Genomic DNA, 13,254 nt, shown 5'->3' with positions numbered 1-13,254 from the left:
GGTTTGCATTTCTCATTTGACCTCTCATGGATATATAAATAACCCATGTGATGTCCCGTCATCATGCAGCTTCCTCATCTTTATAGTTTTAGTCGAAACACGACCGTTATCGTTCACTCTTCTTTTCTCTGTTTTTACTTTCTTAACCTTCTGTGTAATGACTCCGAATTTGCATATCAGCTACCATCCGGTTATTCAAACCAAACTTTCTCAACTGCGTCAAAAAGACAACACCCCTAAAATTGTCAGAGAGTTGACGCATGAACTGGCGGTCCTTTTGGCTTATGAAGCAACCATGAACCTGAAAACTTCAAAGACGAAAGAGGTAACAGGAGCAAAATGTGAAACATGGTCGATGTGCGAAAGATTGTGAGGACTCACTGATGGTTGATGATGAAGATGATGAGTCCGTACGAGTCATATAAAGGAACAGAGCTAGCAGAGCGAATTGCCCTCGTTCCAGTGCTTCGGTCCGGTCTAGGGCTTTTGGATGGTAAATAAAAACAAAAGGATGCAAGGAGATGTGCGTTTGTTCAATTCACAACTGTCGACAGGGTTTTTGCAAATGCTTCCCGATGCGCACGTTCTTCACTTGGGATTATACCGTGAAAAGGTAACGCGAATGGCATTCAAGCTCCACAATGCAATATGTTGAATTTTGGTCCAGATTTCACTGCAACCAGTTGAATATTACAACAAGCTGCCGCAAAATGCGGATGTAGACCTTTGCATTGTCGTAGATCCTATCATCGCCACCGGTATATTGTTTACAATCCACAGGAACGGAGGTGACACAGTTTCACTGACTGAAGCATCTTCTCTATCTAGGTAATACCGCTGTTGCCACTGTCAATATTTTGAAAGAATGGGGAGTTCGCGGCTCCCAAATCAAATATGTCAGCATCCTTGGGGTAAAGTATCTCACTGTGTTAAAGAATCATCTATGTATGCTCACTGCATGGTTCGCCACTGTTTTTAGTCACTCCAAGGTATTTCGCAATTGCAAACAGAGCATCCTGATATCAATATCTATGCTGCTGCCGTAGATGATACACTCGATGAGAACGGGTAAGTCATATAAATTTTTTTTCTCACACTGGAATCATTCAATAACTCTCTCTTGCTTCTAGTTATATCCGTCCTGGAGTGGGCGATACGGGAGATAGATTGTGGAATACGTTGTTCTAAATTGTGTACTTGATTTAGTGGTTCATAAAGGAGCTTCTTTTCTTTCTCATCAGTGTCGTTTGCATTTCCCCTTTTTTTATGATTGCAAAAGCCAATGCTTATTTAAATGCGCTATTATCTGTTTTTGTCATCCATAAAATTTTGGTCATGAATTTACATCAAAAAATATGTCTGCTGCTAATGCTGGTTTGGTTTCCCACGATGGCAACAGCAACAGGTAGGTTCGTTGGAAACGCTGCATGAGAAGGATACCCTAAAAATTGGTAACATAGCATTTACAACGCAATGCTGGGAAAAATTAAATGGGTAACAACAAAAATTGTATTCCCCTGATATTTCCCATGCATATCAGTTGACTCTATCAAAAGAAAGCAGAATATGATTCATGACGGTACATGCCGTCACATGAATGAAATACCGGAAGGATGGAAAACACACGAACCAGATGACTGGATTTATTACCCTCAGCAATTCGGTACAGTCAAAACAAAGAGTAGTGACCGAAGCGAGAGATTTCTAATTATGTGTTTCAGTCAATATATCCTCTAGTGAGATGTTCGTATCTATAGCTTCAGGTACCTGGATCAATTATGTAATACATTGCGCCTTCTATATTACTTAACTCGCATCTTCAAATGTAGTGGGAGGATGTTGTGCACCAAATCGTCACAAGCCAGCCGCCACGATTTATCGAACAGATGGTCATGACTATGAAGAAACGGGGAATAAAATTGTCGGTATTGCTGCTAACCCCCTCCGGCAAACCATTACTGTTGAAGGATGGTACATGAAACGTTTCGTTGACGATCATTCTATGGTATGAAGTAACTTCAATAATCAAGGTTGATACTCAATGTGACACATTCATTTCATTTTTTGTAGAACCTTACGCTGTTACCAACGATTCAAGTTCCGGATAAGCAGGCGGTCCTTTATGGCATAGTGATGGATCGTGCACTGATCGTTACTTATCAGTTTTTGGATGCCAATTATCAGCTGATCGGCAACTATTCAAGTGGTGTTCTGCGCAATATGATTGCCATACCAGATATTACACTGCCCAAGAATACCCGGTTTATCGTATGTGGATCGGCCTCTTGACTATTTGTCTGGCGCTAACACAACAACTTTGCATAGGAAGTCGCCTTTTATGGTTCCCGCGCATTCCCCGTATGCTTCTCTTACATTTATGCGGGTTTATATGTAGATCTTGCTTCCACTACACTTGCAAAAGTGTGTGCCACAAGTAAGTAACATATGCACACGAAAAATAGCCACGGCAATTCTGAACTGATTCGTTGCCTTTGACAGTGACAAGTGTGCTGCAGTACATGTCAATGGCTAATTTCGTGCTGATACCGTCCATCTTTGCTGTGATGACATTGGTCTCGACTTTCCGCTTTCCACCGTGAGTGACACAGCTACTTACAGGAAAATTGTCAGTCGCTCACCTCCCTTTGTCCATAGACCTGTCCGGTTTCTTTGCCGACAACCTTCGCATCCTATACTCATGTGCATTTTTGTGATGATTGGTATATTAAAACATGTTCGCAATTTGCTGTATTGTTGTTGCTCACTGCTTTCCAGGTTCGTTCATCTTTAGTCAAGCTTGGAACCTTATCAATTCTCAGTCCAGCATGTTTCATGAATGGTTGCCAAGGGCCGCGAAAATCATAGGTAACCATCACTGCTCCAATATTTTGCATCATTGTACTCAGTGATCATCTATAGAACTCTTTCTCGCGTTCTTCCTCTATGCGGTTTATTTCTATCCAGTATGTTATATCATATCATCGTTACATCTGCTCAAAGGGCTCTTACATAATTTATTAGCTATTTTTATGCTATCACGCCAGCTATCGATCCCGTATAGCTAATATTCTCGGTACGCATTTCATTCCATGTCGTCCAATTACGAATATTGATTGGCTTTTTCTTTTTCCTAGGCTTTTACACTACCCTGGTACTATTTAGCTTGCGCGCTGCCATCGATCTGCCCACGTTTGTCGTATCGTATGCTCGCGATCTTCCGTTTCTGATTGTCAATACTCTGGCGTCAATTCCTACCATCCTTGCCAATATCACCGTTTTTGTTTACTTCTTGGTGCGATCATTGACATATCAACCTTGCGATATTTGCCGCATTGAATTTCTGGAAGTGGAAGATATTGAAGAAGAATATGTCAAGGTGCTTCTCAGCAAGAAGCATTTTCAGATCACGGTAACCTTACCAAAAAAGATGCCTCGATTTTATGTTGAGACTCACCTAGGGTATTATCATGAACGTATCAGCGATCCATTCCCAAACCATTTACACATCGGGTGTGGTCCCTGATCCTCAGCTTGCGGCCAGATCGACTGTGGAACAATCTGAGGAATCCGGTTGTGATGATGCGTTGGATACGTCGATTGTTTGGAGTTCACGAACTAGTTCGGTAAGGCTCCAGCCTATAGAATCATACAATGTACACCATTTTATAACCTTTTTCTTGTTTGCAAGTATTCCGCTGCCAGTCAAGACCTCTTTAGCATTACTTGTCTACTGTCTAATGCAGCTGGTAAGCAACATGGCGAACGTTCTATACTTCAAAAAGTAATTCATGTTTTGGTTAGATTCCCATCCTGCTCACGCAAATGGTGGGCGTAGGCGGCGTAGTTCCTACGCATATCTGTGCATGGTCACCTTATTTGACGCAACTACAGTATCATCAGGATCCCATGGCTTTTGCTATCAAATCATTCATGCTGATGCAGATTGCCGTGTATATTGCAACATTGGGAGCCGGAGGATGCAAGTATCATTGTGAAACTGTTGTTATTACATGAAGTGTGATGGTTAACGAAAAATGTACATTAGTCTGCATGATCTATGCCCTTGGTATTTTGCGACGAGTAACAAAGGACATCCTACGACTGCGACGCGGCGATTACTCTTTGTTTAAGGGCAAGAAGAACAATGAGTGAGTTTGGTTCTACGATGTCATGATTGTATTGCTGACCAGCTCGCCTTTAGCATTGACATTGACGATGCTATACGTTTTCTTGGCGTCTGTATTGGCTTTGGTACGTTTATCATTTCATATGTCTTTATTTGACACTTGGAGCTAAGAGAGTCATTGTAACAGGATTTACCGGTACTCTCTATTTCATGGTGGAGGTATCCTTGATTGGTACTGCTATTGCCATGGCTATCGAACTCGATAAAGCGCGAGAGTTCGTGCTACGGCAAGTGGGTTATGGTAAGCTATGACCGCAAACTCACACAAGGCATCAAGCACTAACACCTTGAGGAATTAGGCGTGTTCTTTGCCAGTTTTTTTATTGCCCTTATTGTTCAAATGATTCAAAAACGTATCACAAGTATCATATTTCTTGAAAACCGCAAACGATTCACTCTGCAGCATCGCACACCAATACTGCACTATTGGTACTTTATGATGTTCACTTCCATGACCCGCGCCCTCACCTCCTACATCTTGCGGACGCTGAAGCTTATTTTACGATATCCATTGTTCAGCTTGCGTGTCGATCGCAACGCTGAAACATGGAGTGTGCGAAGAGGAGATGGTGGTTTCACCGCTTATTGTGGAATGGTAAGTTCCCAACTGTATGGACACAGTAGCCATCGTACTGATGAACACGGGATAGCTCTTAGCGGAACACGAGTACAATAATCCTATCGTTTTGGTGTTCGTTGAATGCCTCTTGAAGCATATCAATCAATCGCGTAATACTCGGCAACTAGGAAGATGCCGTTATCACATGAGTCGATCGGATTCGGAGCAGGCAGAATGTGTCGACGTGACCCATGAAACTTTGTTGAAAACACAGCACGCTGTTCCTTGCCGCAACGCACGATCACAGCGAGCACGCACCCGATGGAACCTGGCTTTGACCTTGATCAACAACCCCATGGTAAGTATGATCTAAGTCATCAGGAATATGCAAGTAAACTAATCGATTGATAGCTGAGAAGATCGCGCAAATCATATATACTACTGAAAAATATGGAGGTGGACATGGATGTGAAAAAGCAAAATATTTAAATATATTTACAGATGCAGCTTGTGAAAGACAGAAAGCATCTCAACCCTTTTATATATACATATGTAAAAATAAATCGTTATCGCTATGTACGTCGAACAGCAATGAGGTGAATTTCCCATTCCCTGAACAAGGGCAATCGGAACCAATAATGTGGCCGTACTGCTGTATCAGCCATGGGGAATACTGAATCATCAGGCATGGAACTTATGAGATTTTGAACCATCGGCTGTAGTAGCAATAAACCCATCACTATGGCCATACATAAGCAGATGATAATCATCATCATCGTCCTTTTCATGGTACTCGTTTCGTAAAAAGGCGTCGATGCGGTGGGACTCGAAATCGCCAAACGATATTCCTCATCGCTTTCCTGAATGGCCGTGGCTCCAATATTGGCTGATGGATTCTCAACCGGGCGTTGTGCGGGGACCGATGGTGATGATGATTCTAAAGATTTACCGTACAAATGCGATCGAATAAATCCAAGGGTATACGTATCCAAGCCATTATATACATTGGCGGAGACGGTTAATGCAGCCGACATCATCGTACTCCCGGTATATTGGGTCGTGTTTGAGGCTTCTTGATTTTGCAACGACACATCGTTGATTTGCGATGTAAAGCCGTCTTTTTCGTGGTTTTCATTTGTCAATGATTTTTCATCCTCTGCAAACTCGTCCTCTAATGGTGAAGATTGTGTGGAAGAGGCTTCGGTTCCCACAGCCATATCCGTGCCAAGGGTAATTTCTCGGCCATTGACGAAAACAACACCATCCCACTGATCATTCGCTTCGTTCAATATGCCAGATACAGTGAGTTTCATTCCATGGAGTTTGTAACGTTCTTCATCCACTGGTGTTATCTTTAGCACGAGCTCATAGGATACCGGCGAATCCTCTTTCAACTTGTGTCGAATCTTTAGACGTCGAGGATTCACATTGATCTGTATGGTGTGCTTCTCTGACGGTTTTCGATCCGTATTGGCAATAGAGTGAGATGGGTCCGGCGCTAGTTCCGCCACGTAAACTGATAATGCATGGCTGATGTCTTCACTTTCAATCGCGTTTCTTGACCGACAATATAATGCAACTTGAACCTCGTAACCTCGTCGATATTGCTGCATATCCAGCACACAATTTGTCAACACAGGTGTGACATCGGATGTCGAACGTACGTCATTTCCACTTGTCGCACTCTCATTGGACGTTTTACGCTGAAGCCTTGGAGCAGTACCAGCGCGTAGTTTGCTGGTTGGTTCCTCGTGAGTCCGCATGTCGACCTTTGTGCTGTGGGCGGATCCGTGCGATGAAGTCAGAGTAAGTTCATCCACAGAATGATGTACACCGAGTGAGGATGGCTGCATATTTGTCCGGACCTGAAAATTCTCAGAGACTTTCAGTAACTGACAAGAAGGGTCATAGGTGGTACTGATGTGTTGACAAAGAATAGGCAAATCTTCATAATCCTGTTCCGAAGCAAGCAGAGATTGGCCGTTGATCATTTGAATTGCGCCAACTGGCTGGGTGATACATGGCGCCGGACCGTAGGTTTTCAGGTAGGATTCAAGTGCTTGGACCCTTTTAATCACGTAATTAGAATTGACCATATTGCTGACATACGAAGGAATCGAGGGGCCCAAATCTGAGGCAATAATATAGGTGACGCGGGTAGATGGAATGGGATGATTGTCGGTGGTCGTGTAAGGGTCGATCATTTCAAGAATCCAGCCTGAAATAAAAACATGCGCCCTTTGCCGCTTGGAATCCTTCACAGTTGGGACATACGACAGAGAAGTTTCTGCACAATAAAATCGCTTCTCGCTAATATTGGGTATCGAAGTGTTTTGTTCATGAGCCTGGCAACTCACTACAAAAGCATCTCTAGATCTAATGTCCATGCGATTTCAGATTTAACCGCGGTCTTCCCATCAAATAAAAAAGGAAAAAGCTTACTTGAACGGAAATACGGTTTTCACAGTTTGCCGAAGTAAGTGACAATGACGGTCAGAACAATTCAAAACTTCCAGTTCTTCCAGCGCTTCGTCTACTTTGATTCGTAGTTTGCCAGCATCGGTAATCACGGAAGCGATTTCTTCCGTCGAGAAACACTCGATTACTTTGGATGATTTGTAGATCACGAATGGGTCTGGAACCATGACCTCCATGTTATCGAGCGGGTTACCATCTGTCGTTTTCCCTTTGGTCGCAGCTTTCGTCCCTGGGCGTTTGCTTGTTGCGATACCATTCTTGTTAGATACAGTAATCCATCCAAAGGGTTCATTCAGTTTCTTCAAATATAAGAGTGCCTGCTGAGCTCTCTCCGTCGCAGATATAGTCAATGTATCAGGGGGTATTGGGGGAGATTTGCCTTTGACTTCGCTCTTTTGAATTAAAGCAACTTCATCGACTGCCGCCACAGGGAGTGCTGAGATTACTGCGTTTTTCAATGTCTGAGCCGCTGAGGAGGCCGCAGGTGGAGCTTGCATATGAGTAACCGCACCATTGACCACTATGCCTGGTTTGGTTTGGACATGAGACCGTTTGATCATCACCAAGATTCTTCCCCGTTGCGGTATGATGAATTCTTCTTCATGCTCGATTTTCAGCAAAATGCCAAAGCTATCCTCGACTCTTTTGGCCGTAAAAACGCGCGAAGGTGGAGGATCGATAGTGATGGTATAATTCCCATTCGGAGCCCAACGATCGACAGCAAGACGAATTTCAGAAATCGTACTCATGGTGATATTGGTTTCGGACGATGGAATTTCGGATGACCGCACATATTCACATCGCCAATGGCGACGGGGATGATCGTAAACAAGATTGACCAGTTTACCATTGTCAAGCCGCAGCAAATTGGGTGGGGCCCCGAATCGCTTGAGAAATTGTTTCGCTGCATGGACACTCTCAGGCACATGACTCCACCATTTATTCAGCAGATAAGACGGAATCCATCCTCGAGGATCGGATTGCAGAACATGTTTCACGGTGATTGTTCGTGATGATTGGGTTTTGAACCGCCAAGCCGAGAGATCCAAATGGGCACGCACCAAACCGGAGGTTTCCTGTGGCACAGCTCGATGATGATATGCGTCCTTTGGACAAGAAGTGGCACAAAGATCGATGCAGTCTGTCGATGTGTAAGATGCAAGAAATAGAATATAGTCACGGGCACTAAAACATCCGTATTGGTGTTATTGAACTAACAAAATCAAGCTCATTTTTTCGTTCCTGTTGTTTACCTGGCCAGCCAAGACCCTTTCGATTTGGTGTGCCATAGAGAACAAGTGACTGAAACCGGTTTCAGAGGTATACTGCTTTCAAAGCTACTATCCCCTAGGAACGAGCGATAGATAAGTAAAAGAGTTCCATATCGCTGAAACCTCAAAAAAGAAGGTCTTACATATTCTTCGTGCCCCTTCACATTCAATAACGGCCTTTGCGTCCCATATGTTGCACTCTTCCCATACAGCTTCACATATAATCACATCCGTCAAATGATCCTCGACCGTCCGTTTCTTTGTAGAAACGTAACCATTGCCGGAGTCGGGGGTTTGCAGGGTAATAAGGTCGTCTGCGTGGTTGAGTAGCGAGAAATAATTGTAGGCTTTCAATATGGGGTCAGGCTCCGTTTCAGGAACAATCATGGAGTCAGATAGATCCATTTCCATCAAGGGTGACTCCGTACTTGTACGAAAATAAATGAGTGTCATTCATTGGTCAGCCAATGGGTCCCCAGCTCATTACTTACGATGGCAGTTCAGCATCCCCTATGGATGCCGGCTTTGATGTCGCAGTTGAAGAGGAAGTCATTGCATCGTCCACATGCGATGCGGGTCCCAAATCTTCCATACCGTCTACAAACACATCACTTGCATCATCTTTATCGGATACCGTAGTCTCGTCAATAGCGTCGATATTGTCGTCATCTTCATAGAAGGGTTCTTTTAACGGCGATAATTCCAATTTATGCTCGACGCCACGGAAGAACAATTTGAATTCGGCTGACGTTTGATCGGTTCTGGTTTGCAGTTTCAAATGCACAGTAACGGGTTCATCATCATCGACTTCCTGTAAATCATCATCGATCGCGGCCAATTCGTCTCGAAGGTATTGAGCAAGGTGGAAGGGATGCCGAATGGCCAGGAAAACTCGTTTCATCTGACATGCCGTGTGATAATATCGAATGCATGATTGGGCAAACCGATCGGCCAAATGATCAGGTGTGACACGGCTGTTTTCGAGATCGATTTGCACATCCAGATCCAAAATCAAGCTTTTGCACCATACTTCTGTATCTATTTCGATGAGGAGCCAAGTTCCGGTATCGTCTTTATCTTTTTCTTCCAATAAACGCTCGCCAAAGGAATGGGAACGGAATAAATTAGGCGGTGCCCACGAACTTGACTTTCCATTGATAAATAAAGAGGCTGAAGTTTCAGCCACGTGGTTGTTCATATTGGATGCCCGGTAAGGATGCATTACGGAAGATGCCATAAAGCTGTTCCTGTGAAACGCAGATAACATCGCCGGTGCACTTGTCCCTCCATAGTCCCAGGACCGACTCTGCGGTGACCGGGCATTTGCCTGAGAACCATCCATATCGACCCGACGAATGTTGATGCTGTTACTGAGCGAGCGTAATGTCCCGTTGTCAATATTGGATTGAGTAGAGTAATCGAGGTTCCACTGACAGGTCTCACGAACGTAACGTTGCTCCTGGATGACAATACTTGGATCATGCGCGCTCACTGTCGGTGGAGCCCCGTGCTGGTGAAGAGCTCCCAAAGGGCCTCTTACTAGAGATAACACATAAGAAGACCACCATTTCAGATCGTCGCTCGATAAATATCGGGAAGGTAATTGATAATACAAGATCAACTGATCTCCATATGTAGTATCGTCGAGAGATGCAAATCGTATATCATAGCCCATCAATATTTCATCATGCTTCTTGTGCAAATCATCCTCGTTCGTCAATGGTAGAGCGGATGACATGATACTGTAAAATTTCAGGCTGCTTTTACTTTGCATAATGCTTTCCAAACAAGATAGCTCTTTGGAACTGGGAAAATCATGGTCCAATTATTAAGCGCTTGCTTGCAATGGGAGAGAAAGTAAGTGTTTCATTACCTCAATGGCCAGTCTTCTTTCAAGTGAACTTGGAAACGAGAGATTTTCTGATCCGATTGGTGCACCATAACACAACGTTCAACCATGGGATTCCCTGCACCGCACATATGGGTCAGTGAAATCCGCGTGTCATTTGGACAATTGCGATCCACTCACATAAATTCCGCATGTCAACTGTCCACAAGATACTTTTCCAGGCATTTGGCGTCATGCATAACTTTTCGGTGGAGAGATTGCAAACAACCTTGAAGACAATGTCGCTAAAAGCGGACGTTGTACATTGGTATAATTGAACAGCATGCTTGTCAGAGATAGATTCTATCGGGATACTATGCCAATCCCGGTCATCGATCGACTGCAATTTTTGAAATTTGTTTTTCGCCGAATGTAGCAGGTAATCGTATTGCATGCGTTGTTCCTCGCTAGAATCCAAAGAGGCATCAGCCACAGTGCTTTCTATGGTCATCGTTGTCTTACCTCATCGCTAATACTCTGCTACAAGAATGCCAAGGTACTGAACGCCAGCGATCATGCAAACACAATTTTATGCGATAACTTGTAAAGAAATCGCTTTTTCCGTGTTGACACAAACAGTTGGAAAAGGCATCCGCATTTTCAAACACCGACTAGCATGTGCAAATCCAGCATCATTTGATAGGAGCTCGGGTCACTACACAGTCCCGCCACTTCCGGCTGTACCGAGCCTAGGTATACCTTTGTAACTAAGAGCAGATTAAATGTTCTTTATGTATATTCGCTGAGTGCAGCTGAGCGATTAAATATACGAGTAACTGAATGATACTTCCAAATCAACAAAACAGTTCTTTCCAAGTGGTGTTATATTGGAGATCCTTATTATTCGCATTGCACATTATTGTCAAATGCATAGTATGATTAGAAGTTGTCGCAAGATAGCCGCATTTAACCAATTTCGGTGCGCAATCTTTTTTTTTTTTTTGGATCCATTCTACGACTGGTCTCGGTGGGAAATTTGAACACTTGGTTTTCGGTGCCAATTATGGCAATTGTGTGCCCATGTGGGGTAATGGATGGGCAAGCAGTTGTGGCATTAGCAAGTACAAGCCACTGATGCGATCCACTGTTTCGCGTACATGCTTCGAAAATTAAACCACAGGCATTTGGACAAGTGAAGCACGTGGCACCATGGTAATGGGCTCATTGATAGATACCATCAATTTAACGTTTCCTTGCACTTTGCAAAAAGCATTATGGATAATGCTTCAACCACAACCTGTCAGGATATCGGCGTCAAATTGCACGTCGAGGAACTGGAAGTGCTTCCTTTAATTGACGCCCGATCCCCGCTCGACTATCGTTGAACAAATGAAACTATCATCGGTGGCAGATTGATGTACATGCACTTCCATCTCCATGGTTTGTATATAACATCTCTTATAATGACCAAAAACATATTTCCTGGTTACTTTCATGGTTTCGTTTCACAAGCTCTCCATTGATTCAGTGATCGTTCGCTTTGTTTGCAGTTTTAAACGGAGATGCCATCGGAGAGCCATACTTCATGCAATAAGAATACACAGGATTATAGTTAGAGTTTGGAAGTAACACATGGTGATAGAGGCAATAAACTGATCAAGGAAGCAATAAAATGCATTAAATTTAGCAAATTGTAGAATTTTACCATAGGCAACGGTGTGCATAGTACGTCACTGTGGATACTTATAAGCTCGACCGTCGTTTCACTGTGTCACATGGATGCCACGTTTACAAAAGAGCGTCAATACATAGCTTGGAAAACTGCAGCGTGGAGTTTCTAAATAAACTGTGCTATTTAGCTTTAAAGGATGGATCTTCAACGTTTGGTACGAAACAGTGGTAATTGGAGCCTGGAGTTGCAAAGACTAGTGTGCCTGAAAAAAGGTCCAAACCCACTGAGTTTTTATTCGGGGATAACATGACTGTATCACGGCAGACAAAGACCTTGGCAATATGAAATGGAAGTGACATTTGCCGCATGCTCATGTCATGACAGTGTTTAGCTTACAGTTTTTCTTGCAGGCAATTCAAGGCGTCTGTCGGTTTTGAAAATGGGGGTGATGGCGCAAGCGCCATTGTTGCTTAAAACGCGAAATCCGGCTGATACGACCTTTTTCCTTGTCTTTTGACTCCCTATTGTTTTTTTTTTACTGTTTTTACTGTTATCTATTGCGCTCATTATGCCATCTCCTACCGTTTCAAAAATTCGTCTCGCAACTATCCGTCAGATGCAAGCTCTTGTTAAGCTTACCCAGTACGTGCTGAACCATTGCTTGTTGATGATCTTCTAATGACGTGCAATTGTATAGCACCGATGACCAGGCCAGCTCTGTCATTGCAGAAGCTGCGCCCAAGTTCTTTTGACACCGTCGACAAGGTCATGGGCAACCTCAAGCGTAATGCCGTCTTGGAGTTTCAGAAGCGAGGCTTACCGCATCTTCATTTGCTTTTGGTGCTACATCCGGAGGATAAGCCGAGAACATTTGATGACTATGATCGTATCGTGTGTGCCGAACTTCCGGACAGAGAGAAATTTCCTGATCTCTGCGACACCGTCAGCAGATGTATGATGCACGGTTCGTGTGGAGCAACGCATCCGAGGTCTCCCTGCATGGAAAACGGCTCATGTAAAAAGCGTTACCCACGCTCCTTCAATGAAGCTACTATCGAAGATCACAGTGGTTACCCGTTATACCGTCGTCGCAACAATGGTGATTTTGTGGTCAAGAACCATGTCCAGTTAGACATGGAAAGCGTCAAATACCTGTACAAGTATGTTTACAAGCACCACGATCGTGCAGCAGCAGCAATGTATCATGCCGGCAATGACAGAAAATGTCAGGCTCCTGACCCGTTTGCGCTTTGGATGCAG

General features: G+C 43.7%; 3 protein-coding genes across 3 annotated transcripts; 2 read left to right on the top strand and 1 right to left on the bottom strand.

Moving 5' to 3' along the window:
- Positions 1–72: 72 nt before the first annotated feature.
- BYT42DRAFT_575294 (uracil phosphoribosyltransferase-domain-containing protein) lies at positions 73–1,357 on the top strand. Its single transcript, XM_051568951.1, has 7 exons — positions 73–325; positions 400–493; positions 555–613; positions 668–758; positions 829–911; positions 980–1,068; positions 1,131–1,357. The coding sequence occupies exons 1-7, from the start codon at positions 158–160 to the stop codon at positions 1,186–1,188; spliced, it is 642 nt and encodes a 213-aa protein (XP_051421411.1). The 5' UTR covers positions 73–157; the 3' UTR covers positions 1,189–1,357.
- Positions 1,358–1,566: 209 nt separating this feature from the next.
- Positions 1,567–5,118, top strand: BYT42DRAFT_499573 (retinol binding protein receptor-domain-containing protein; the record flags this gene model as incomplete). The annotated part of the gene is made up of 14 exons (XM_051564648.1): positions 1,567–1,663; positions 1,722–1,763; positions 1,830–2,005; positions 2,071–2,261; positions 2,330–2,391; positions 2,500–2,548; positions 2,656–2,720; positions 2,776–2,865; positions 3,135–3,292; positions 3,531–3,746; positions 3,802–3,983; positions 4,300–4,427; positions 4,486–4,781; positions 4,837–5,118. 14 exons carry the CDS (start codon positions 1,567–1,569, stop codon positions 5,116–5,118), a joined length of 2,034 nt encoding a protein of 677 aa, XP_051421410.1.
- A 104-nt stretch (positions 5,119–5,222) lies between these two features.
- On the bottom strand, positions 5,223–10,926 carry BYT42DRAFT_575286 (uncharacterized protein). Its single transcript, XM_051568950.1, has 8 exons — positions 10,845–10,926; positions 10,524–10,789; positions 10,368–10,461; positions 8,986–10,299; positions 8,638–8,921; positions 8,477–8,570; positions 7,188–8,408; positions 5,223–7,121 (listed from the first exon to the last, which is right to left on the bottom strand). The coding sequence occupies exons 1-8, from the start codon at positions 10,847–10,849 to the stop codon at positions 5,318–5,320; spliced, it is 5,082 nt and encodes a 1,693-aa protein (XP_051421409.1). The 5' UTR covers positions 10,850–10,926; the 3' UTR covers positions 5,223–5,317.
- Between the last annotated feature and the right edge of the window lie 2,328 nt (positions 10,927–13,254).

This window comes from Radiomyces spectabilis (assembly GCF_025331425.1).
Source record: "Radiomyces spectabilis strain NRRL 2753 chromosome Unknown BYT42scaffold_9, whole genome shotgun sequence".
Taxonomy (NCBI): domain Eukaryota; kingdom Fungi; phylum Mucoromycota; class Mucoromycetes; order Mucorales; family Radiomycetaceae; genus Radiomyces; species Radiomyces spectabilis.
This window is presented reverse-complemented; position numbering and strand designations above follow the sequence as displayed.

Coding starts and splice junctions, on each gene's coding strand:
- BYT42DRAFT_575294 (XM_051568951.1), top strand. CDS start 158: ATGACTCCGAATTTGCATATCAGCTACCATCCGGTTATTCAAACCAAA. Junction 759..828: donor AGATCCTATCATCGCCACCG/GTATATTGTTTA, acceptor TTCTCTATCTAG/GTAATACCGCTGTTGCCACT. Junction 912..979: donor AATATGTCAGCATCCTTGGG/GTAAAGTATCTC, acceptor CACTGTTTTTAG/TCACTCCAAGGTATTTCGCA.
- BYT42DRAFT_575286 (XM_051568950.1), bottom strand. Junction 8,409..8,476: donor AAAGGGTCTTGGCTGGCCAG/GTAAACAACAGG, acceptor CGGATGTTTTAG/TGCCCGTGACTATATTCTAT. Junction 7,122..7,187: donor AAAACCGTATTTCCGTTCAA/GTAAGCTTTTTC, acceptor CATGGACATTAG/ATCTAGAGATGCTTTTGTAG.